Source organism: Micropterus dolomieu, linkage group LG14 (assembly GCF_021292245.1).
Source record: "Micropterus dolomieu isolate WLL.071019.BEF.003 ecotype Adirondacks linkage group LG14, ASM2129224v1, whole genome shotgun sequence".
Lineage (NCBI taxonomy): Eukaryota > Metazoa > Chordata > Actinopteri > Centrarchiformes > Centrarchidae > Micropterus > Micropterus dolomieu.
This window is the reverse complement of record NC_060163.1, coordinates 2,796,461-2,822,062: the sequence shown is the minus strand read 5'-3', so window position 1 is coordinate 2,822,062 and position 25,602 is coordinate 2,796,461. Positions and strand designations below refer to the sequence as shown.

The following is a 25,602-nucleotide window of genomic DNA, read 5'->3' as shown; positions in this document are numbered from 1 at the left end:
CTGAAGATGGGTCGAGGATGGGTGTTTCAGCACGACAACGACCCTAAGCACACCGCCAAAGCAACAAAAGAGTGGCTGAAGAAGAAGCACATCAAGGTTCTGGAGTGGCCTAGCCAGTCTCCAGACCTGAATCCAATAGAAAATCTTTGGAGGGAGCTTAAAATTCGAGTTGCCAGGCGACAACCTCGGAACCTGAATGATTTGGAGGCTGTCTGCAGGGAGGAGTGGGCCAACATCCCTGCCGAAATGTGCACAAACCTTGTCACCAACTATAAAAACCGTTTGACATCTGTGCTGGCCAATAATGGCTTTTCTACAAAATATTAACATGCTGTTTGTCCAGGGGGTCAAATACTTGTTTTTCCTCATCAGATGGTTATCAATTTTAATAAATTAATATGATGTGATTTTCTGGAATTTTCTTTGGGATTCTGTCTTTCACTGTTAGAATGTACATATGATTAAAATTATAGATCGTTGCATTCTTTGTAAGTGGGCAAACCTGCAAAATCAGCAAGGGGTCAAATACTTATTTCCCCCACTGTACATGCAGCAGCATTCTAGATCAACTGGAGAGTCTATGTAATAGGGTGCAATGGTCAATGGTGGATTTGGACCCAAATGCAGGACAACGGGCAGAGAAGAGACAGTTTATGACAGTGAGGTGGACAGTCTATCAAATCTAAAAATATGCAATCCATAACAAATACAAAAACCCCGGTAAGCAGTCCGGAACAAAGGCAAACATTTCTAAGACTACAATCCAAAATAATAATTCTGGGGTAAGTTTTCAGGGAGCTATAGAGGGGAGCTTGTGCTCTCTGTCATGTGGCCAAAGGGGACCTCATGCGGATGGTCTGATGGCTGTACATGGGCGGAGCAGAAGTCCTGAGGTGGACGGCCTGAGCAGGTCCGGAGGCCGACCAGGAGGCAAGGCCGAAGGGCTGAGCAGATCCAAATGGCACAGGCAGTTGGCAAAGGCAGAAACCCTCTGGAGGTCGGGCAGGACACCGGCGATGTGACTGAAGACCAGCCAGTTTGATGCCTGGCGTGCAGGACTAGAGGTTGGCAACTGGAGTGCAGCACCAGAGGCCATGGGCTGGAGTGCGGACCGGAGGCTGGCATTAGGAATGAGGAATGGGAGGTTGCAACAGCTCTGCAACTGAGGACTGCTGCAGCTCAGCAGGGACAGGTGATTGCTGCAGCTGAGGGACTGGGGACTGCTGTAGCAGGGAGTTGGTAGCTGGACAACTGCAGGGGAACCAGGGCAGATGTCGGCCTGACCGCCGACTAGGAACTTGACAGGACTGGAGGTACTTCTGTGGTACCAGGCAATTGAGACTTTAGGGAGATGGGCAGTTAAGTCTCCCTTGAGCTGGTCAGCAAGGTCACCAGGGAGCTAATCACCTGAATCTCTGGGGAGCTGGCCGACAAAGTCAGGACAGATGAGTTTCTGGAGCACAGGATAACTCACCCTCAGTGGCATTGGGCAGCGCAGTCTCTGGGGCGCTGGCAATGGTGAGAATGAGGAGCTGGGCAGCAAAGACTCCAGGGCAGGATCTGGCAGGAAACTGGCTGGTGTGGTGCTATCTGACACTGAACATCTGGTGGGTTGCTAGCAGACCAGAGTGCAGACTGGTCTCTAGCAGGTAGGGATGCAGACTGAAGATTAGCAGGCGAGTGGCCTGGATGCTAGCAAATGGTAAACGGATTGTATTTATAACCCCTTTCTAGTCTTTCAACCACTCAAAGCACTCACTACATGTCACATTCACCCCATTCACACACCTTTCAATAATTTAATTTTAATTTTATATTTATTAAGTAAGCCTACATGTTTTTAAAAATATTTTTTAGAATAATAAATTGGAGGATTTGTTTTTCATTTTTGCAAATGATTTTTTTTTTATAAATTACTATACAAGTAATTCTTAGTAATCAGTGTATTTGGTTCCTTTGTATTTAAAATGGGAAAAATCATAACCCCAATGGTGGATATAAGACAACAGCCATCCTAAAACACAATTACGGCTGTCATGACAACAAATCACACTTCTCCTGTAGGTTTTTTCCAGGAAATTTTCCCCACCCTGATTGACAGCAATTCTAGGGAAGCATCTCTCAACTGCTGAACTCCCTGGAAGGCAGTATTGATACTGAGTGAATTATCCTGGTAAAATAAGGTTCAATTCAATCAATTCATCAAAAGGGAAAGGATGATACCTTTTCTTTCTTTTTTGAGCTTTCCCCCCAGGCAAAAATGTCAACTTTGCTCCAGGCAGTGCAAACTGTGGGAAAGATGTATCTGCTTGAGTTGAAAACGTTTCGTGAATGTTGAACCAGAACCAGAACCAGAATACCCAGTAGGTTCAAAGATGTGTTAATTGCTAGCTTGCCACAGATTAAGTCCATACATCAAATACACATTTGTCATGAATAAATATAAACTGTACAATCAATCCAGGGGCAAAAGGGGTAAATAAAGCTTGACAGAAATTTACTCTGAATGTGCTTAAAAGATTTTTGTATGGTAAAGTATCATTATAATGATGCAGTATCAATACCTGTGCTTTGACCAGTCGACTCTCAAGCATCTCCTGTGTGGGGTCCTCTGATTCCCAGGGGCCCCTGCCATTGTGGGCAGGAACTGTCCTGGCCTGGCTTCCATCGTCATAGACTGTCCACTTGGATAGCTTCTCTACCGTCTGGTGGGGCAACAGGTTCTCTGCACGCAGCCAGTCCTGAACCACACAAAGCAAAGATAGATGAGTGACCTGAAAAGAAGGTTACTTCATCTATTGTTATTCTTCTAAGATGTGTGTAAGTGAGAGAAAGCAGCTTCATCTTCACAATTTCAAGTCTACCACCAAAAATGTAACACATACCTGAGGGTCTCCACTCATCCGGGGGTTACCAGCCCAGTGCACCTCTGGTTGGGCGATAGCATATGTACCCCCACCACCCATCAGCTGGGCCACTTCTCTGTCTGCCTCTTCTTCATACAAGGTCTGGACACCTGAAATCACCTCACGTGCCTCCCCATTGGGTAAGGGCTGAGTGGTGGACCTCGGTATCCCAGCTGCAGCCTCTCCATCGGGGTCTTGTCCTTTGGCCCAAGTCAGTCCACCTCCTATTGTTCTTCCTGACAAGGACATCTTGGTCAGGCTGATCTGCGAGGTGTCCACTTTCCCTCTTGCAGTATGTAGCACACTGACTCCATCTTGATTGTGCAGGGCGGCTCTCCCAGTTCTATCCTCAGCGTTGGATGACCCTTCCTGTGTACTACTGGACCCAGGGCTCCTCTCTGCCACATCTCCAGCGGATGTTAATCCTGGTAAGGGCCTCTTGATAGACTTCAAGTGGCTGAGATCCGGTTTGACAGAGAGCACAAGCCTGGCACATGGTTTCGGGGGTTTGGGCTCTGATGTAGTGGGTTCTCCGGGTGATCCAGTAGTATTTGATGGTGTAGAAGGTCCAGGAGCCAGGGGCACTATAGCTGTCTTTGCCTTGCCCATTTTGTTCATCCTGGGGAGTACCACAGCGTATTTGGCCTCTATCTCTTTCTCGCCAGCTGGTGCCGCTTCTTCCCCTCTGTCCCCTCCCATGCCCTGGAGGCTGGCTTTCTCTTTAGCCAGCCTGTCCTCAGAGGAGCTCCTATTTTTCTTACTAGCCAGGCTGCTTTTACTGGCAACTCTCATGGCTATTCTATGTTTGAAGATATTGCCCTTAGATTTTCTGGGACCTTGTTTCTGTTTAATCGCCTGAAGGGAGAGCCAGCGGGAGACACCGATGGCTTTAGTACAAGCAGAAAGCTTCTTTCTCAAGTTTAACCCCCGTGGCATGTTCTTCTGAATCCATCCAGATACTCTGTGAAGAGTAGTCATACCTTTTCTTCGTGCTATTAAACATTCCTTGGGTTTGCTGGACCCTTCATCAGCTGCCTCACTTTCTAATTCTTTTTCAGGCTTTGCTTTATGTCGAGGAGATGCCATCTTGACCTTCCCCAGGAGCAAGCTCTGTGGCCCCACTTTGACCACACCTCCAGTGTCCTGCTGCTCCTCAGGCTCCAGAATGGCTTTGTAGTCTTTACCTTTGGCTTTGAGAAGCATAATTCGGTTTTGGCCTTTGATGGCTTTGGTTAATGTTGGTTCAGCCTTCTGCTCATCCTCATCTGGATCAGCTTCTACAGGGGCATCTTTCACGTTGATACTTTTTGTTTTGTTTGCAAACTGGGTCTTGCCTCTTGCTGTGTTGCCCTTGTTGAAGTAAAGACCTTTCTGTGGTTGAATCTCATCTGTTGCAGAACTGGGATTGTCCTCTTTCTGTGGCTTCTTTTTGTTCTTTTTCTCTTCCTTGGCTTTTTGTTTGGCTTCCTTTTCTAACCTCTGCTTCTCTGCTTTGGCCCTTTGTTTCTCAGCCTTCTCGGCCTGCTTATCTTCCTTTGTTTTTTTAAACATCTTGTGTTTCGGCCCTCGTGCAGGCTTTGAGGGATGAGGAGTCTGTCTGCTTTGTCTGCAGGCTTTAACAGCTGTTGGCTTTGCAGACGTGCCTTCCTGAGTTATCTCCTCGTCTTCACCCCCATCACTGCTGACCGCTTCAGATTCTTCAACTTTCTTCTCGTTTTCCTCTTCCTCACTGGATGCTACTGGTTCAACCTCGGAGTCAATTCTGGATTTGGCTTCCTCTGAAAGCTCTTTGTCTGATTCCTCGTTTGCTGTATCTCTTTGAGTGTCTGATGCCTCCACCTCACTGCTCTCCTCACTCCCCTGCGTCTCAGCTGGCTCTTCGTTACTGTCCAGCTCCTCCTCCTTCTCATCATTACTAGATTCCTCTTCCGTCACCTCTGCTGAGCTTCTTGAATCTAGTTCCTCCTCCTCACTCTCTGTCTCTTTATCACTTCTGTTGTTTTCAGGCTTAGTGGGGAGCTTGCTGATCCTCCCTTGTGTGGTTGGGGGTGCTTTTGGTGGAGGTTTGAGTTTGGTGGTCTTTATATCTGTTATTTTACCATCTTCCTCATGTTGAGATTGTAATGTTTTCCCCGCTTGTTTCTGTGGTTCCTTTTGTTCTGTACCTCCCATTTTACTTAGATCTGCTTTATTTATTCCTTTACTTTTCACTTTATTTGTCTTTCCATCCTTGAAAGTTGGTGAATTCCCTCTACCTTTTTGTTTCCCATTAACCTCTTTAGAGGGAGGCTGAGACGCTTTGGAATCATTTGGTCTCACATTTTTCTGCTGTTTTTTTGCTGCCTTTGCCCTCTGCTTTGTGGCCTGTGTTCTACCTTGGGACTTCACTGGTGCCATTGTTATCAATTCTACAGTTGTTTGTTGCTAAGTTGCAATAACCTGGAGAATAACAAAACCATATAAATTGTCTTTATTTTATCATTTGAGATCATACTGACTAGGGAAATGGAAAGAAGTGCAGATTTTAGTTGTGAAGCATTTAGGAAATTTAAATCTTTTAACGTCACACTTTAACAGATAAGTTAGCCACTCAATAAAAATAACAATTAAGGGCTGTAAGTTGAGTAACACATCTGTCAAACTCAGTGAAACCAGGCCCTTGGCTCAATCCATCAGCATTTAGACTATGTTTCACACTTAAGTCCCTGCTCCTTGTTCTGAGGCTAGAGACACCCAGGTCAGACCTAGTTTAGTCTCAATTAGCTGGATTTTCATTGCTAGGCTGAGATCGAGAGCTGCAATTTATCTCCCACAAAACACAAACGACAGTAAATCAATATAGTGTAACACGGCAAAAGCACAATGAAGTGGCTTTTCCATGCTGGATGAAAAGGACTCTCCTTTTCTTTCCGTAACAGCCCACAAAAGCTATTATCTGCAGGTTAGATCTAAACTGCAATGAAAGGCTATCTTTAGATCCACCTAAATGTAGTTGCACAACCTGTACGTCCTGGGGGGAACGCAGTGAGAGCTCATTTCAGTGTAATATAGCTTACCAGGCTTCTCAGGTGAAACCCAGGCATGGCTGGGGGTCGCAAACTGCTCCGGCCTGTCCTCACGAGCTGGTGTCACTGATACAAACATGCATCCATGGTCAGGAGGAGAACTGATGGGGAGTTACACACCAATATCCAATCCACTAACATTATACAAGAAGGCACATATGCAATACACACCCAACAAAAGTATATGGGTGGTTTAGACATACACACAATGCCCCCATCGACAAAGGTGAGCTGGCGTGCACTGAAGCTCGCGCACACAAACACAAAGTGCCTTCTGAATAATACAGCTCTATCTGGCAGGTCATACAGCCTAGCTGCCATTCATATGGCCAGCTGGTGAATGCTTGGGAGGAAAGGTGAGAGGTGCTGCTTGGAGTGATCAACAACAGGTGCTGATGGAGAAGAGAGGGAGAGAATACGAGAGGACAGAGAAAAGGGGGTCTTTTGCTGGCTTTTTCCTCAGGGAGAGGGGGATTTCGTCCTTGCTTGAATGCTGGACTGGCTTCATTTCAAAATGATCAGTATTTTAGTGCAAGCTATAATGTTTTTAGTCACACATTTTTCTTGAACTGGCTCTGTTGCCCAGCAAATAGCAGTTCAAAAATGACTATGAGGTTTAACTTCTAACTTTGACTTTATGAAGAATATTTACATTTTTATTAATAGAAGACAAATGCTAAATACTGGATGGAGGAGAATTATTAATGATGCTGTTTTGACCAACAAAAGTGGATTGATTATTGACAAATATAGATGATTGACAATTCGGCTACCTCTTGTCCACTCTGTAGGACAAGAGCCTGCCTCCCATTCCTATTTATCGCATATTGAGCCCTTCACCTTCTTGCATTCAATCAATTACCAGGTGACATCATTTAAGAAATTGAAATTGGGCCCCAGAGAACTCCACGATGCACCATTGCTGTATAGTAGGCTATATACAGTTCATGTATACAGTATTCCAAGAATATAGTCTAGCAAAACAAAACCTTAAATACTGTAAGATGAGGCCTAGCTGAACATGGAGCTCATGCGTTGCCAGTTGGAATAGAGCATTTCTTACCAAAGGTCAAATTATCTCTATCAGGAAGTCGATTATGGTGGAGTTGGTACTTTCTGCGGATGTAATATTCTCTCGCACGTAATTATGAATGCAAACAATGTTAAGATATATAAATGTCCAATTCCTGTTGCCTGAGAAATGCAATTTCCAGTAACTAGGTTACATTTCTGTTGGGTGCTTTTGACTTTTTTGAGGAAGAATCACTCCAAGCAAGTTTAGGCGAAACCAAGTACATATGTGTGAGACCACATGGAGTTTGGGAGAAATCATCACAGTTGTAAGCAACAACAAGGTAAATTCATCAGTCTAGCCTTGCCTTGAGGAGACTGGCTTTACTTAAGGGAGGTGGACTCAACAACGCTTAGGTGGAACGTATTAAAGTAACATCCACATGAATTGCAGGACCAAAGATTTCCCAGCAGAACATTGAAGCATCACACTGCCACCGCCGGCTTGTCTTGTTCCCATAGTGCATCCTGGTGCTGTATGTTCCCCAGGTAAGTGACGCACACGCACCCGGCCCACATGATGTAAAAGAAATTGTGATTGATCAGACCAGGTCACCTTCTTCCATTGCTCCGTCATCCAGTTCTGATGCCCACAAGATGCGGCAGGTGCTTTCTGCAGTGGACAGGAGTTAGCATGGGCACCCTGAGTGATCTGTGGCTACGCAGCCCCATATGCAACAAACTGTGATGCACCGTGTGTTCCGACACCTTTGTATCAGAACCATGCATTCAGTTTTTCAGCAGCTGACCGAGACCTCCTCTGTTGGATCACATGAATCAATGAGCCATGGCTGGCCATGACCCTGTTGCCGGTTCACCGCTTTTGATAGGTACTGATCACTGCGACTGGGAACACACCATGGAGATGCTCTGACCCAGTTGTCAAGCCATCACAATTTGGCCCTTGTCAAAGTCGTTCAAACCCTTTCGCTTACCCATTTTTCCTGATTCTAATAAATCAACTTTGACAAAACGTTCACTTACTATATCCCACCAACAGACAGGTGCCATGGTCACAAGATAATCAGTGTTATTCATTTTCCCTGTTAGTGGTCATAATGTTATGGCCGATCAGTGTATACACACAAACTGTACCAAAGTTATCAATACGCTTCAATTCAAATGAGGTTAATTCATACAGCCAGCCAAGTATTTGCACGCTGTCTGTTTAAGTGTTAAAACAGCTGATGATAGAAAAACCTTAAATCTGTATTTTATCTTATTTTAGATGACAAATAACCAACCCTAACCAAGGTGTCTAAAAAATTTTTCTTTGGTGAATGCGATGTGCTTACATACACCTGCTCCACACATGACCATATTCAATTTTCTGTCTGGTGTAGTGTTTGTTGGTGTGGCACATGTGCCATGATTAAACTGTGCAACATACTAGGTTTTCTTTTGCACTCCAGGGAGCACCAAATAGGTGCGTTTAATTAAAAAATAAAATAAAAAGGTTTATTTATTTTGAAATGTAAACTCATTGTGAATACACAATGGTATCAATTTCAAACCTTTGAGTTTCATCTTTCTTTTTTCCCCTCCTGTTTATGTGCATATGAATGCGTCAGAGAGGACATTCTCTCAAATTAGTAAAAAAACAAAAAAAAACACACAACATCCCAAACATTGGCTAGTAACGTTTGTAAATGAGGCCCTGGTAAGGACAGAACAACTTGGAGCTGTTGACACTGTAGGGAGTCCTTCCTCTTCCCACAATCATAACCCAGGACCTCAAGAGGGGACAGACTCTGCATCACCTCATTTACAAACAACTGATGCCAAGTGAATGTACCTAAGCCACTTTCTGTCAGTAGAGAAAATCAACTTTCTAGACTCCAGGCTGTCAGCTGAATATAACACATTAAGTTCAATCCACAGTGTATTCAGGCACTATTTTGGAACTTAAAATCTTCAGGTTGCAAATAAGAGTAACTTATCTTGCAACGTCATCCCCTAACAGAGCTGCTGCTGCCCAGCCTGAGCCAGGTCCTTAGAGAGCTCAGGTTGCAACGACGCCATTATGACTCTCGACAATTAGCAGACAAAGTGCCTTAATCTATAATGGATGATCAAAACTCTTGGCTGTGCATGTATGAAAACTGATGCCTCTTTTTATCCACTTCACCAGAGCTCACAAAGACCAAGATTATATCTGGGCTTTTAGAAGAAATCAGAAATTGAAAACTACAGAGACTCTGAAACAGCGGTCATACACTGTCAAGTATTTCTTTGCAGTACAGCAGAGATGAATGATGAAAACCATCAGATTATAAATCAGAAATATCTGAAAATAAAAACAGACACATTCATGCTTGGAGAAAAACATGTAATAATTATCCACAAGAAAACTGTAGTGTGAAATTACAAATTAAAAAAAAAAAAAAAAAAATTAGGGTTCTTAATCAGTTCACTACAAAAATATATTCTAGGCTGATGCTAAAATACCCAGCATTCTGAGACACAGTACCAAAATATTTCCTTGTACGATAGCAGCCAACCCCATAACAACAGGCCCACAGGTACAGACTGAGTCACATACATACTGTATATATATTAAAAACATGTCACTACAATAGCTTACAATTACATTCCTAAATTACATTATCCATTGGAATAAAAAAAAAAAAAAAAGGTTTACAGAAAAATAATTAAAAACCTAATCCCATAGAAAGCTGTTCCCCCCCAGAAAGTACAGCATTGTGAGCCCTGCAGTAGTGGAGTACCTATGGCCGGTTATAAAGTTGTGGACGGGAGGGGACAGGGCTTTGTTAGCAGTATACAGGGGTACAATACAGTTTGCAACGCTATTACTCATTTTGTAACTGAAAAATAAAAGACAAGTTAACAATCAGTGTGGTTCAACATACATAAAACTTCTCTTCTGTGGCATCACTTAAAATATTTTCCCTTGATAGCTCCTCTGAATTCTAAGGAAGCTCAATTATGCCAAAAACAAAAGTTAAGTAAAAATTATAAACTAAATAATTATATAAATATAGTCAAAATGTTTGACCTATCAAAATATTTTGCAAAAACACAACTCATAATTTCATATACGATAAGAGTCCGTCTTAATGTCATAAATTTGACATATCTTTATGTATTTTTGATTTAGTCTCACATAATGTTGATTCAACCATGTGTTTTGCTAACCAATCCTAGCTTTTTAATAAAATTTTTTTTCCTTTTCCTGGCAGAAATGGGCTTCCATAGAATAAATCTGATGGCACAAATCACATAAAACTTAAGCTACAAACATTTTCATCAACATTATCAAAAATCTCCCCCCACATTCCTTCCATGTGTATGTCCATGTGGGGAGATGAAGGCCAGTGAGATTGCACATCAGAGAGCGTGTTGAAAGGATGAACCGTTTCATTGGCAGAATCCACATGAAAAGGCTGGTGGTGACAAAGGCTTTCAGAACAAAGTGGTTGTGGTTGCCATTTAAGCCAAACAGCTTCAACGAGTGGTATCTATGGCAGATCTGAGATGCTGGTTTGATGCTGGTGTTGATCTTGGTGTGATGAATTATGGCATTTGTCACATGTCAGGAATGTGCTTCATGTAGCTTTGGGTTGAATGGATGGGACCACGCTGTAATGACATGTGTACAGTGTGTGGTCTTTAGGCACAGGTGGTGTCTCTACTTTCACCTTCTGTCCGCACTGTTAGTGAGCCTTCAAACAGCCTGATGGTGCTTATAAAGCACTACTGCCAAGAGCCCTTTGGTGTCTCTCTACGAGGGGCTGATGTGGGCTGGGAGAGGGGAGGTCAGTCACTGAGGCAATGGGTCAGGGGTCCGTAGTGGTTTTGTCAACTGAGCAGGAGGCAAGTGCTGCTACAGAACAGCAGAACGCTTCATACAAATCAACATGTCAGTTCACTCTGAGGAGAGACAACAGAAAGACACAATGAGCAAATAAGTGACTCCAAAACAGTTAATGACATGTCAGTTTTTAGTACCAAAAGATAAAAATGTGCCACTACCTTGGGCTCACCTCAACTGTCCAGAGATGTCTCAAGCTACAGCACTCTTCACATTATTTTCCAGGAGTGACCTGTGGCAATCAGAAAATAGCGTCCATTAACATGACTAGTTCCAGCTTTAAAGGCAACTGGACTGACTCCATGTTTCCCTTCAGACTAGAGTGACCATGCTGCATTCATTACATGTGGAAGTTATCCTAATTAAAATTTTCAGACTTGTAAATCACGTCAACATCATGATTATGACTGGGAATTTGTCCAACTAGATATTAAAAAAGTGGGGCAAGTAAACATGAGTGTCAATGGACAACTTTAGATGACTACTATTCACATTGAAATTACATTTGTGATTAGTAGAAATTAAAAGTGTGTTTTGTTAGCAAATAATTTGTTTGTTCGGTAGCATTACTTCTGAAATACAGAACAGGTGTTAAAGCCAACATCGACATACAGTATTACCTTTACCTTTGAGGTGAAGTTTTTATAGGGACTATATGGATGGGCATTTCAAGCAAAAGAAAAAATAATAATACTATTCAGCAGTCACTGGGAATACGGGGCATAAACTGCATTTAAATTAGAGACATGATGGAAATTCTCTCTCTGGAGCCTCGTATCACATGTGAATTTCCCATGTATTTCTCAAGTCGCAAAATCCGGAATTCTGCATTGAGCCAGAAAAACCCCATCCCCTGACTGCATTTGTTTGTTTCTACACTGAGGTTTGACGTGGTTTGTTGTATGTTTAGTCACATATTATATTACTATTCACTTTAACTGCAATGGGTTACTGCATGTGCAACAAATTCAGTTAATTTTGAAGTAGCTGGTAACACTGGCCTCTCTCTCAAAGTTAGTGAGAATGTGAAATTATTTGTGCATGTGCCCTGTGATCCGGATCCGCTCCAAAATGTATTGGGCTCTTCTCCTGGGCCATGCTAAACCCTTTTATCAAGTTTCATAACAGATATACAAATCCCCCCCATTTGAATTATTAATAATACTTACGTCTGCTCTCCTTCTAGTGACTTCTGGATCTCCTGAAGTACTTCTGCAAGACAACAAAGCATGACTGATACTAACCAGTGTTCAACACAGCACTTCATATAAGACCCTGTGGCAGCAATTCAGCCACATTAGGATACAGCTTGCTGGGATCGAAGCAAAGTTATACAAATCATGCGATGAGATGATGTTTGGTAAACACTGCGGTGTAACACATGATGTAGCTGTGTCTGATGACAATGGGAGCAGGAAGCTGACATATCCTTTAGCAGGGGCAGCACATGGTGCTATTATAGCTGAAGCCAGTCTTAAAGGGTTAAAACACACTATCCTCATATATCATATCGAGGGTATATTTCTACTTCATTTAAATACATTCTCTCCTCTGTCCCTTTCTCTTAAGTACTCACTCTCGTCATTCAGCAAAGCATGCTCCATAACACGTCTAGCTGCTTTTTCTGGAACACACAGGCAGCAGGCAGAGGACACATCAGTACAGTCAGCCACAAACAAGGTGTTTATGTAAAAACAGGCAGCACAAGCACAGAGTTTAAAAATCAAACTCAAGCTGGTCCCTGACAGACATTTTACCTGCATCCTCACTGTCTTGTCTGGCGTTTCTAGAAGGACAGAGAGGACAAGACCGCATGAGTACTGAAAGAAATTATGAGTTTCCAGCATAAGATATAGAAACTTTAAGTCTATATACCTGTGAGCAGAAGAAGCTCCATCAAGCTGGGGTTTGGGGGAGGAGCATGAATGTAGAGGAGCCTCCACCAGACAGTGAGGCTCCACCACGTTGCGGGTGGACAGAGAGAAGCGTTCAAACTCAGATGGAGAGATCAGGTAGAAGCCTGAAGGAAGACAACAGAACACAGAGGGTTTCTGAGAGGTGCAATCAAAACAGAGCAATCATTTGGTTGAGAACACAGATTCTAACGTGGAGTAATGTTATTGCCATTTTTGGAACTCTAATGAACCTGTAGTAATATTGGTAAGAACAGACATGTACAGTGGGCACACTAGAACAAAAATGTCTTGTGTGGATGTGAAGGTAAAAACATAAGAGCAAACTTTTTTTGGAATAATTCGTTTAAAAATAGTCTTATTGTTCCAAAAGACTGGATTACAGCATGTAGACGATACTGGTTGAGTATCATTTAAGACACTATAGAGCAGCGGGGGTATGAGCAAGGCCGGAGGTGGCCACCGTGATTTATACCTCTCCTACCCATCAACTACTGACCTCATGAACCTTGTTATTGTTTAACAAAAGGTTTGTCTGGAGGCTGATGGATCTCAGTGGCAAAATTTTACAGATAAACTAATATTTAGGGATGAAACAGTTACCAGAATTCAGCAACAATTTCCCACACACAGGCGCACAGGCAGCAGGGGTTTGTTTGGGTCAATGATAACTTGCAGTGACAGCGCTGCAGAGTTTCCCTCCTCAGAGGACTATTTTCGAAGCATTGGCCATTTAAAATCAGGCAGTTGTTGAATTGGTTTTAAAAGCTTTTTTTTTTTTTTTTTTAAGTTGTGCACGGGGTCCTACTTTACAATGTTTTAATGCACATTTTGAAATGGTTTTTACATGTTTACATAAGATATTGGCTGTTATTTTTGTAATAATAATAATAATAATAATAAAACAAAACAAATTTTTATTTATTTAATTGTTTCTAAATAAAACTCTGAGTACAATACTGATAACCCTGATCATTTTGGTCACTATAATCATGATATGAAATGTTCATACTGTTTCATCTCTACTTGACAACAATTTGAAAATGTACATAACATTTGTCAGGGCATACCTATTGATCTTTACAAAACAAGCAGTCAGTGCAGAAAAAAAAGAAGGTTTTAATCAAAAATCAAATCCTGGATTTGGAGAATTGTGACACCCCTACACCCCTATATATGTTCTTATATCAACATAACAAATACGAAATATTTCTATTATTTTATTATCAGTACTGCATTTAATTTATCCTGTTTAAATTTAACTTGCGTAGTAGCATACATGAATTTGTGATATCTTCATTATATAGTATCAGCATAACCAGTGTCTTGTCCACAGTCTGTCCAGAAAACAGAGGAACAGATGTGTCTGCTAGTTGTCTGTCACAGGTGTTTCTGACCTTGAGGGTGAGAGACTTTTCAACATCAACATAAACAACAATAAACATATTATGGCTGGTCTTCCCTTCTTCACAGGCCTGTTTCAGGCTTGAGCTTTAGGTTAGAGTGAATTCTAGGGTTAGACTTGTAGTTGAAATGGGAAAGCCTGAGGGGTAGGAAATGCACCAAATCACCAAAGGTCTTAGAAGTGAGTGAGAGTGTGTGTAGGCATGTCTTTACCCTGGCCATGCTTGGTGAAGACACAGGAAGCGATGCCACTGACGTCCTCTCGGCGGATGCAGGGGTACTGAACCTGCATCTTGACTGTCGGCAGTGACACGACGTGGAGGTCGCCCTGATTGGTCAGAACCACCAAGCCGCTCTCACCGTAGTCCTCCGACCGACTGCTGCCGAACCAGGCCACGCCTACCCTCCGTACTCTGGAGCCATCCACGGCTGTCAGCTTCAACTTCATCTTAGCGCTCACTTTTGGTAGGGAGAAAACCTGAACACAGACATGGACAGCTGAACAACTATCAGTGTGTAGTGTTTTCCCCCCCAGACAGCTGAGCACCACATATTTGTTATTATGTATAGTCTGGTAGCAAAACATTTATTTAGAAGTGGACTATATTTTAACATATTAGTAAGCACCTCTTAAAAGTTCCAGAGTGTAGAATTAAGTGCCTCTAATTCTGTGTTGCCTGGCTAGACCAGAGGCCTGTACCACGAAGCAGGATTTGAGCTTATCCAGGTAACTTCGTGGGTTAACCCTGAGTTTTCAGTACCACGACGGTGGTTCTCTTCTTACCGGGGTATATCGCCATGGTGAACAGCTAACCTGCTCCGGAGCAGGTTATGTTCCATATAAGAGATCATCTCTATATTGCTGCCTACTGACCAGTCAGCTCTCTTGGAGAATGACATCACCATCTGTAGGAGATCCCACAGTTTTATAGGCTGCTTTTATTGTTTGCTGTGGTGATACAGAGAAACTCTTGCTATGCTAGAACGATATCATCCTACAGAGACTGACTGAAAAGCTACTATTGTACAAGTTTTTACAGTAAGCCTACTTACTGCTTTGAAATGCATTTCATGTTTTTTATTTGCTCCCGTTCGTTTCACACGTGAGGCTGAACATTATGAGCAGTTTGGTAGGGATATTGAAATAAATTTTAATATGAACGTAGGCTTTTTATTTTAGGTTAGTAGATATCTTACAGGCTATCACAGACACCGCCCACATTGCAAAAAGTTGCTCGCAGGTAATGTTGGGGAGTTTCCAGAAGCCTAAATGGTCAGTTTCAGTCTTTTAATCACTATTTAAGCACATGTTATCGCACGAATGGATTATTAGTTTCATTGCTTTATTAAATTAATTTAGAACAATTTTTGGAACACATTTGAGTGTGTCACATTAATTAATCTCATTTTTGAAGTGACGAGAAGTTCTTAAAAAGTGAGAACACTTAGGCTATTCAGGGCCCCGAGCCTTTTAATGTGGAAACGCCAACACACAGCCGAGCTGAAAGAATAAGGGCTGATATTCTCATACAGCTCATAAGAACACGTCAACACATTATTACAGGCTACGCCTCTTCATTTAGGCCTTCACACTGTTGTTAACAATTGTTAGGATTAATTAAGCCAGATAACGAAAACATATCCTGGGTGTGTTGAACTCGCTTCATAGTACAGGGCCCAGGTAATTGTATGATAAATGTATGACCTTGGAGCTAAGGCCAACCTTCCAAAAGAAAAACAACAAAGACGCTGAAAACCCCCTCTCTCTGTGCTCCTGACCTTAAACTGTTCCTCTGATATGACCAGCAGGTGGTGTGAGCCCTGCATGTCAGGTGAGCGAGCCAGGTCGTGGGCCACCTCCAGGGGCTCAGGGAGAGGAGCCCCGTGACCATCCAGCACCACTATACCAACAACTGGAGCCCGGTGCATCAGCTGAATCTCCTTAGCTGGAATAAAAGGGAGGAAGAGAAAGAGTGGAGGGAACATTACAACATGATGACAGAGTCGAAAAAACACTCTACCCCAAACATCAAAAACTCTGTCTCACCCTGATGAGCGGTGACCGGTTCGTCTGTTCTGTGCTCTGCGGGAGGAAGGCGGAGCATGTATGCAAACACACAGCCGCCATTGGTCCCTGCCCATAGGGAGGGTGTGTTGTGTGTACCTTATGTGAAGAAAGTGAGGAGATGTGTGAAAAACATGAGGTATAGTATATACGCTTTTTTTTAAAGGGCTACATTCGGTGTTTGAGGGAGTAACTCACTGTCTGAGAGGAAGGTGTCAGTGAAGTACAGCGTCCGTACAAGACCGGTGAAGGAGTCATCTGAGGAGCGAGCCTCGATCTTCCTCTGGACAGGAGCCAGCTCCATCTCTGCCAGTTCAGCCTCCAGACGAGCGTTCGCCTCCTGGAGCTACTCAAGAGATGAGAGTGATGAAGGTTCAAAAGAAATAAAAGTTTAAGGACATCACAGTAAGGTGGGGTTTTCCCTAGTACAGAAGAGCAGAGAGCTATAGAGCTACCTTGGCAGCGTTGTTTACGTGATGTTTCCTTAACGAGACTCTGCTGCGTCTGATTCTCCTGAAGGATTGTCTGAGGGATTTCTTTATGCTCTTCACCCTGGACAGGGGACCCTCCATGGCCAGCTGGTCACTGGGGTTCAGGGTGCACCTACAATTGGGAAAATACTGAGTTACACACATACAGTAATAAACACACAGAGGCGCAAATGCTGGCACTGTGACAAATTTAAAAGGAAAAAGTACAGCAAATAGAAATAAACACAAACATGCCAGACAGAACAAAATAATATAATGCATCAGACAGACACAGACATCATTGAATAGGTTTAGGTTTAAATAGGAGAGGGTGCTGCAGAGCATTGTCTTATACACTGGTCTAAAATCTTCATGTGTGTATAACTGGGTTGAGATCTGATGACTGTAAAGGCCGTAGTATTTCATTCACATCCTTTTCATACTCAAACAATCCACTCTTTTATTCAGGTTTGTCCTTTATTTTGGCATCCGTCTGCATATAGAACCGCTGCCAAATGTCTTCGGGCAGTAGATTCCCAACAGTCACTGTCTTGTAGCTCACGTATTCATCGTCTTTGAAATGATTGTATCTTTTTAAAAAAGGTTTGTTCTGTTTGTTTTGCGTCAAAAAGGTTGAAAACCCCTTCTTCAGCTGACTTTGAACCGACTCCCTTTTTATGCATCTCATGACAGCCCTGTAACTGAAAACCACATTACTTTAGTGATGCAGAAGAACCCTCCTGAGCAAGAAAACCCCCGTATCAAACACCTCGCTGAATCAGCGAGTGAAACCCCCCATTTGTCCAGTCCATCATGCATGTGTGTACATGCTGTATTTCCCTCCACATTTTACTACTTCTCATTTCAAAACCTCATGTGTCACCCCAAGGCATGTGGTCATTTAGGACTATTTCTTTCCCTCGGGATGGGAGTCACAAGGTAACTCATGATACGATACCATCATGATTAATTTACTCACAATGATGGGATCTGACTGAATCCACAAACCAGCTAAAAAAATCTTCAAGAACAAAACATGTGGCTGAGCAGAGTCTTCCTGGATGGTGAAAACTCAGTTAAGCTTTTATGTACAAACAGGTTTTCTCTCTTTCTCTGCGTCTCCTTACTTGATGAAAACGTTATTCTTCTGTTGGTAATCGTACAGGCCAAAGCCGTGGCTGGTGCCAAAAGCTACCAGTTTCCACTCTGAGTGAAGAGTGAGGGCGGTGACCACAGCAGGAGGTTGGCACTGGACCAGAGCAAAAGGCTGGAAGCCTGGAGGAAACAGCACCGGCTCCTCTCGCACATCCAGCCGAGCGTGGCCCTAACCAACAAGAAAACCAACAAGACACTGCTCGGATCACTTTGACTCTGTGGCGCTGGCATAGTTCTATTTTTGTGATGTAACAGAAAAGTAATACTGTAACAACCAATGTAATTATGAGAAATGCATTTGTTTCTGCAGTAACCAGTCCTATTTACCTTCCAGCGGAAGCCTTCTTGGCCCTGCAGCAAGTCCACAACTTTAGCCTCCACCGTCTGCTCTGCGGCCTCATCATTCAGTTCCAGCACTAGGATCTGAAAAGACAAACATCAGACAAAGTGGAATACAAGTGAATAAGCAGAACAAAGCCTCTGTGAAAACTGATATCAAGCATAGAAAAGGAGAAGCTCAGTGCCATTCTGGGCACCACACCCTCACCCCGTCAGCTGCACATTTGTCCACAGTGTTTTCTTAGTTAGGGCCATTTCAAGTCACTTAGTGGAGAGTGAAGCAGTCCTCACCAGACTGATTTCTTATACTCTAGTTCCTCTCTAAACAGTGCACATGCCAGAGGAACCGTCACAGAAACTTTCATTCTCTCTTAATACTATACTTTGGTCATGTGCACTCATATGCCTTAAATCGTCTTTTCATGGTGGATTTTGACAAAAATCAAACACAAAGTGTAGTGATTTCTTATAACCTGGGTCACATTTTCATAGTTTTGGTCATTCCTGGCATTAATGATAATGTACTGTATTTGCAGAGTTAACTGCCCAGATCTGAGAACACGGTATGCTGGTTTGTTACCCGTGTTCTAAATTACAATAAGTGTCGACAAATGTTCGACAGGCATCTCACCTGTCCAGCAGTGCCAGCCACAGTCAGATAGCCACTGTATTTACAAAGGTGGATCTTCTGAATGCCCAGCCTCGGGTCATCACTATAGGGGTCAAAACAGCCAACCTGGACAAACAAAATAAAAGATATGGACACCAGCAATTCAGTTCTGTACTTCCATAATCTTAGGAGACTTATAAGACACAGATTAACAGAAGAATAATAACAGTTTAAAGCAGCATAAGCAGAGATATTCTGACTTTTAGTATGAGTCAACCTACAAAAACAATGTATCCTACATTTCCCTTAATAAAACTCAAGTCCTTTCACTAAACCCACCATTATAGAGCAAAGTGCCTGGCTGAAAAACTGGGCTAAAAAACCAAGCCGACGCCCAAGTACCAAAAACTGCCAAGATGGTGATGGCAGAGTCGCCGGGAGCTTCATAACGGCTCTTCAGAAACCTTTGTATAAAACATGGATGTGTCTGTGATGTTGCCCAGTCTACGGTAAAAACACACATCTTACAAATTCAAACCACAATTTGTAACTAACATTCTGTTATACATTTGAAGACTCCCTGATGACATCAGTCTTGACAAAGCTACTTTAGAGCCCCAGATTACAACTGTTTTCACCTGCTGAGCCGTACTGTCAGGAGCAGACAGATCATTGTGTCAGTAGCTTTCTGACTTCAGTTTTGAAAATCGTCACTTTGTGCTTTTGTAACTGCAAGTTATGGTTGAAAGCTCCAGGAAAAGCTTGTAAGGGGCCCTTAACACATTTCTGTCATACCACTTTAGTTTTGTGTGAGGTGTGCCAGAGCTTTACCTTTTTCAATGTTAATCTACAAACACCAAGGAAATTTTCTACAGACTGTATTTCAGCCTCACCTTTCTGAATGGCGGCCAATCTCCTTCAGTGCCTTGGTTCATGTTGTCATTGGGATCAGCGTCTGTGTGGAACACTCCAGCTGTGCCCAACTTATACATGGGATGCAGACATACTCCTGATGCGTCCCAGAAACGCACTGTGCCATCCTCATGCCTACACACAAGCACAAATAAATAAACTTAATATCATTAAATCTATCAAAGGTTTGTTCCAACAGATATTTCTAAAGTTCAGCTGAACGGACCCTGTGAGCAGCAGGTCTCTCTGTGGAGGGTCTGGGGCCAGGTTTTTGCCTCCTGTTATTGGCCATGGCTGTTTGGAGAGAGGGGAAATGAAAAATTTACAATAATACCAACTTAATAACATCTGTCCAACCAGAAATGAAGGAATGTGTCCATGTTCAGGATGCAGCATACCAAATATGAATAGCTTCAGAGTGTGAGGGGCTTTTCTACAGGCACAAACAGAGAGAAGATATGGACTTGCTAAAGTTGAGTCTGTTTTTATCATCTGCCCAAGGTGTACCTTTTTGGAGTAGTGCGTCTTCTGCAGGTCTCCGGCGGCGATGATCCTCTCCCACAGTTTGAGGGGGATGGCGGAGACGTGGTGGGAGCAGGTGATGGCTGAGCTATGGAGGGGAACCAGATAAGGTGTCTGAATCACCGGCCAGCCCTCCGTCTGCAGGTCAATGACGACCAGCTCCTCCTCTACCAGGACCACTAGCGCACTGGGGTCTCCTGCAAATGGACAGGACAGAGCGATGTCAGTAGTTATATGTAGATATACTGTAAATATACACACTGTTCTGGGGCAGGTTAGTCTCACTTGTCAAGACTTTTCAGTGCTGGCTACCAGTGGCAGTTTGAAACCATTTCAAGACACTGGTACTTGCCCACCGTGTTTGGGTTGTGTCTAAATGATTGAATGTACTTATTGTAAGTTGCTTTGGATAGAAGCTTCAGCTACATAAATGTAATGGAAATCACACCAAGACAAAGACTCCGTTTCCACAAATGATCTGAAAGCAAAACCAAAATGTCTGTTATCCCACGTTGCACTACAAAACTGGTTGCTGTGTGTATCAGAGCTTATATGTTGACATCAGCGACAACAGCGGGCGGTCACAATGAGTATATTTACATGCACACAAGAAATCAGGTTATGGCAAGAAATTGCATAATGTGTGTACCATACAAGTACTAAATCCCGTATTTTTGGAAATCTTTAGATTGTAGTGGCATCAATTCAGCTCAGCTGTCTGGGCGGTTCTATGTTCCAATTTCCCACATGGCTGCTGTCGAACGATCAGATATAAACTGGAGTAGAATTTAACATGTTGTGGCTTTAAACTGTAGTTTTGACATGGTGTCTTTCTTTTAGTCAAGACTGTTGAAGATGCCTCTTTCCTGTCTGAATAACCTTTATTGGATTTGTCAGGACAAAACTGGCCAGAGTACCTTCCTTACATTCAGTTTAAGCTAACGGGAAGAGGCAGAGCTAGCTGAACAGATTGTTTTTAATTTAGAATGTTGTACAGATTTCATTTACTCCTGGTTGAGATCAGTGCGAGTCAGACCACCTCCAAATGTTGTCTGGATGATCCGATCACAATGGGTGCATTTATAAAATTGCATAAACACATGTTTTTCCTTATCCAGATACAAATGCCTGGTTAATGCCGGGTGTAAATGGGTAAAAGAAGTCATCTTTCACCAGAAGAAAGCTAGCTGGGGAAAACAGGCTTCTCCGATTCCCTGCCCTGACCATTGAAACTGTTGTTCTTGTTTAAACAATGTTCAAGAAATCAGATCACTGCAGAAAGCTTATAGTAATCGTCTAACATAAAGTGAAAAGTCCTCCCAAAGTGAGCAAAAAGGGGGAATATAAAGAAAACCACAGAGTTTCAAAAAAGGAAATTCTGGATCTGACTTCTTAGGAAATAACTTCCTGATGTTCACCTACTAACTACGTGGGATGGAAACTGACTATAGGCCTTTCACGGTTTGCTAAATAGCTTCCTTTCCATAACTGTGTATGGGAGTGTTTGGCAGTCGTCAGTGACTGGGTCAGTGTGAGTTGCCTGCCTGTGTGCTGTGGTCCGTCTCGGATGGCGAAGAAGTCGATGATCCTGGAGGTGAAGTCCAGAGCCACGTGTGTTTTACTGTGGATCACAGTGATGCAGTGTCTGTCCCCGTAGCTGGCCCTGGGCATCCCACCACTGAACAGCAGGAACGGAGGCCTACACACACACACACACGTAACAATAGGTCATGTAAAGTTAAACATTAGAACAGTGTGGACGTTAGAATCACTTTCACTGGTAAATAAAGTGAACTCACCCTGCTTCTGTAGGTAGCTGAACTATTTTGGAAATTGCCTTGCAGGGAAAATGTCCTGCAACGATGACAGACAAGTTATCATCTGCCTCCAGAAAAAGAAACGCCTGACAGTAAATAAAAATGGGTTGTGGACATCTTTATCCTCACCATAAGGAATGTCTGATTTCTCCTCCTCCTCCTCCTCCTCATTCAGGTCATCTCCACCCACCATCCATCGACAGTAACTTCCATCACTGTGTGAACTGAGAATGTTGCTTCCATCCTCTGTCCACCACACACTCTCCAATTGCTATGGTTACACAGTGTTACGTGGAAAATACACAAAGCAAATATCAAGATTCAGCACGATGGTTCTAACCACACTTTATTCAGGACAGGCTGGTATTCTATTCAGGTCCAGGCCTTACAGAGTTACAGAGCAGTTACCTGTGTGGCAAGGATGTGCTGGATGGCACGCTCTTTCTCCAGATCCCAGATGACCATGAGACCTCGTCCATAGCCAATAACTACTTGGTTTGGGTTGACCGCATTCTCCTGTAAGGCCTCTACGTGTTCTAGATTCCTGCGGCCGATGTAGTCATCTGGTACGCTGGAGGAGACAGGCGAGTGAGGATAAACACAAGAGAGAGGAAGGAATGAGTGAGAGAGACTGGTGTAAGGACTGGGAGGCAGTATGCGACTGCTCAGAGCTGATTTGTTGATGACAATGATATAATTGAAATCTTTGTATGCGACAGTGGTTCAGTTGGATGATTACACACTTATGTTGCTCATGGTCAATCCATTTGAAATAGAGGGAACTGCAGAACTGCATTTCCATAGCGAAAACACGAGAACCAAAAAATAAACAAATAATAGTGCAGGGCAACAATTCAAAATTTTAATCGTGATTAATCGCATTGTCATGCACAAAATTGAATAATGAATTCTAAAGTAGTGTATTGTGCACTTTTGATTTAAATGTACTGCTATATAGACAAAAGTGCACTAACATGTGGTTTGCAAACTCTTTCAATAAATAAGGGCATTTTTACCAGCAGCATATTCCCTTTACACAGCAGCAATAAAATAAACATTAATGTAATCAAATATTAAACCAAAGCTATTTGCCACTGCCAGGGTATTACCATTTATCTAGCTTGGTAAAACAAGTTACCATCAGAGTCCAGAGCCACGATCATAAGAGGCACCTTCTGAGCAGCAGGTTAACATATATGAATCTGTTTTCTTGGTTGTTTTTTTCCTGAGCAGGTGTCAGCAGAAACATTTTTCTTTTATCAGGGAGCAGTGTAAACAGTATGCTCAGTAGCAAGTGTCCCTGTGAGAGTGAGGTGAAGTGCTCGAGCACAAGGTGTAGCGACAAGCGGGCGAGTTCCCGTGAAACTGTCGCGGTTGTGGTCGCCTCACTCACATGCCCGCCGCCGAAGTTGAATTGTCTTGAACATTTTGTACGCGCTGTTTGTGAGTGACCCATGGTTTGACTGTATGTGTATTCAGAGCCAGTGTGCAACGGACAATGGAAAACAATAATAAAACTACATTAACGTGGGATAAAATAATTGTCTGCGTTAACACATTAACTTGCCCAGCCCTAATAAACAAACAAACAAACGGTAGCTTTATTTGTATGAGATTCTCGAGTATTAGTGTACGCTCCTGTAATTTTGTGCAGCCCCCCCCGCAGTGTGTTGCAGCTGCTGACCTGCTGGCGACTTGGTCGACACTGATGTTTCTCTCTTCTAGCTCTCTGAACCCTGGAACTTCAACTACGAAGACATGTCCTCCTTCTGTCCCCAACAGCAGCAGCTCCCCTGAGGAGTGAGCCAGCACCGCTGTCACTCTGGTCACACTTGGAGGGGCACTGGGGAGACGAACAAGAGGGGGATGAGCTCACTTCACAGAATGATGCGCAGCTACTGTTTGTAAAAAGTAGAGCTGCAAGTAACAAATATTTTCTCAATTTCTTCTTTGGTCTATAAATGATGTCAGACAACAGGGAAAACAGTTCAGTTTGTTTTATTCAACTAAAAGATAAGTTTAAAATAAAACATGCCTTAAAAGTATCAAAGCCTCAAATTTGAGAAGTTGAACATGGGGCTGAAATTTTTGACACGACGAAACGATTGATAAATTATAAAAATAGTTACGTTAAGTTTCAGTCTAATCTGTGAGCTCTAGTATACAGCAGGTATATGCAGAATATATGCAATTGTCTGGAGGCGTGTGTCCGATCAGTCGGCTCCACCTTGATTGCTCCTAAACAATTGGAAAGTCCTACCTCAGGATTAGGGACAGAAACTACATCCCAGAAAGCACAAGTGGAACTAATATCCCTAGCCTGAATTGTAGATCAAATTCCCAACTTCCTAAAAAGCTTCCTTGGAAACTACATACAATGGAAAAGGGTTGAGAAAAGGGGAAACGTGTACGAGTTTGTCTGCGTGTTTTACCCAGGTGGTCCAGTGAGGGTGAAGCGTCCTATTTCCAGAAGTTCAGAAAGTCCCTTGTGGGCTTTTAAAGTCCACATGTGGAGACTGTTATCATCCATTAGAGTAACCAGTTCAACCTAAATAAACACCACAAAATCAATTAATACTGTCAAAAAGGCTAAAAGGCATTTACTAGTGGCTAGCAGAGAATACATCTCCATACAAAAGGCTGACTCCATTTATAATAAACAAGTCGGGCTACATTAAAAAGCAGAACTTCTGTTGGGAGTGTGTAGTATATGTTCTTGGACTGTACCTGGTGGGGGAGGAAGTGCACCTGTGTGACGGCAGCATTCTCATCATGTAGACCCATGAACTCCACACCTTGAGCTCCGTACCTGAGTACTGGTCAAGGACAGGCTACATGTGTGATGGAAACAGTCCTATTAGACATACTCACGACACGTGTTAAGACCCCAGAGGCCTCGATCACAAAGCAAATTCAATTTAGTCTGGTTCTCCGTGGGTTAGCTTGTTTCATATTGAAGAGTTCTTCATTACAAGCCAATCACATTCATCATCATCTGAACCATTAGAACTGTCAGGGGCCAATATAAATCGCCATATACCGCCTAAGAACCTGAAGAACCAGTAGGAGTAAGGCTAAGGCAATGTAGTCTTTTAAAATAAGGTAGGTTTTTCAATGTGTTCTACAGTTTAGGGTGTTTTGTTGAGTAATATTTAATGATGTGTGATATTTGTCTGATAGCAAACTAACTTACGAATAATGCTTATGTTGAGCACACCACTGAGATAAGAGAAATAAGATAGAGGAACACAATCTGGACTCTAACTCTTCAGGGACTTGTACTTCTACTTTATCTACCAAGCATCAGTGAGGTGAGGTGTCTGAGAGTCTTCAGCTTCTGTAAGGTGACACACCTCCCTCATGTTAAATCAGAAGCAGGATAATAACACACACACACACACACACACACACACACACACACACACACACACACCTATTATGATATTGCTCCGTTTTATTTGATGGGCAGGGCATTTATATAACCACCCTCAAGTTAAAGAGTCGTCGTCAAAAACATTTGT

At 42.8% G+C, this 25,602-nt stretch overlaps 3 protein-coding genes across 5 annotated transcripts in view; all 3 read right to left on the bottom strand.

Annotated features, from left to right (window-relative positions):
* myo15b (myosin XVB) overlaps positions 1-5,078 on the bottom strand; it is a 76,280-nt gene extending 71,202 nt beyond the window's left edge. The window contains exons 1-2 of the mRNA XM_046069692.1: positions 2,886-5,078; positions 2,565-2,741 (exon numbers count right to left, since the gene is read on the bottom strand). Coding sequence (XP_045925648.1) covers positions 2,565-2,741; positions 2,886-5,078 — 2,370 coding nt within the window. The remainder of the gene's footprint in view (positions 1-2,564; positions 2,742-2,885) is intronic.
* Positions 1-25,602, bottom strand: part of tmem94 (transmembrane protein 94) — a 339,697-nt gene that overhangs the window by 107,886 nt on the left and 206,209 nt on the right. The gene's annotated exons all lie outside the window — the stretch shown is intronic.
* The window catches only part of llgl2 (LLGL scribble cell polarity complex component 2), a 34,043-nt gene continuing 17,795 nt past the window's right edge, over positions 9,355-25,602 (bottom strand). Inside the window, exons 4-27 of one of the 3 annotated variants that reach the window (XM_046068004.1) lie at positions 24,809-24,890; positions 24,514-24,629; positions 23,766-23,924; positions 22,490-22,652; positions 22,211-22,352; positions 22,064-22,118; positions 21,809-21,963; positions 20,250-20,461; positions 19,969-20,036; positions 19,724-19,877; positions 18,852-18,956; positions 18,209-18,304; positions 17,854-18,050; positions 16,712-16,859; positions 16,455-16,602; positions 16,239-16,355; positions 15,971-16,137; positions 14,405-14,669; positions 12,750-12,894; positions 12,632-12,660; positions 12,451-12,498; positions 12,044-12,086; positions 11,036-11,106; positions 9,355-10,933 (exon numbers count right to left, since the gene is read on the bottom strand). In XM_046068004.1, the coding sequence (XP_045923960.1) occupies positions 11,067-11,106; positions 12,044-12,086; positions 12,451-12,498; positions 12,632-12,660; positions 12,750-12,894; positions 14,405-14,669; positions 15,971-16,137; positions 16,239-16,355; positions 16,455-16,602; positions 16,712-16,859; positions 17,854-18,050; positions 18,209-18,304; positions 18,852-18,956; positions 19,724-19,877; positions 19,969-20,036; positions 20,250-20,461; positions 21,809-21,963; positions 22,064-22,118; positions 22,211-22,352; positions 22,490-22,652; positions 23,766-23,924; positions 24,514-24,629; positions 24,809-24,890 (2,854 nt within the window). In that variant the 3' untranslated portion in view covers positions 9,355-10,933; positions 11,036-11,066. The remainder of the gene's footprint in view (positions 10,934-11,035; positions 11,107-12,043; positions 12,087-12,450; positions 12,499-12,631; positions 12,661-12,749; positions 12,895-14,404; positions 14,670-15,970; positions 16,138-16,238; positions 16,356-16,454; positions 16,603-16,711; positions 16,860-17,853; positions 18,051-18,208; positions 18,305-18,851; positions 18,957-19,723; positions 19,878-19,968; positions 20,037-20,249; positions 20,462-21,808; positions 21,964-22,063; positions 22,119-22,210; positions 22,353-22,489; positions 22,653-23,765; positions 23,925-24,513; positions 24,630-24,808; positions 24,891-25,602) is intronic. The other 2 variants (XM_046068002.1, XM_046068005.1) reach the window with 2 other exon arrangements.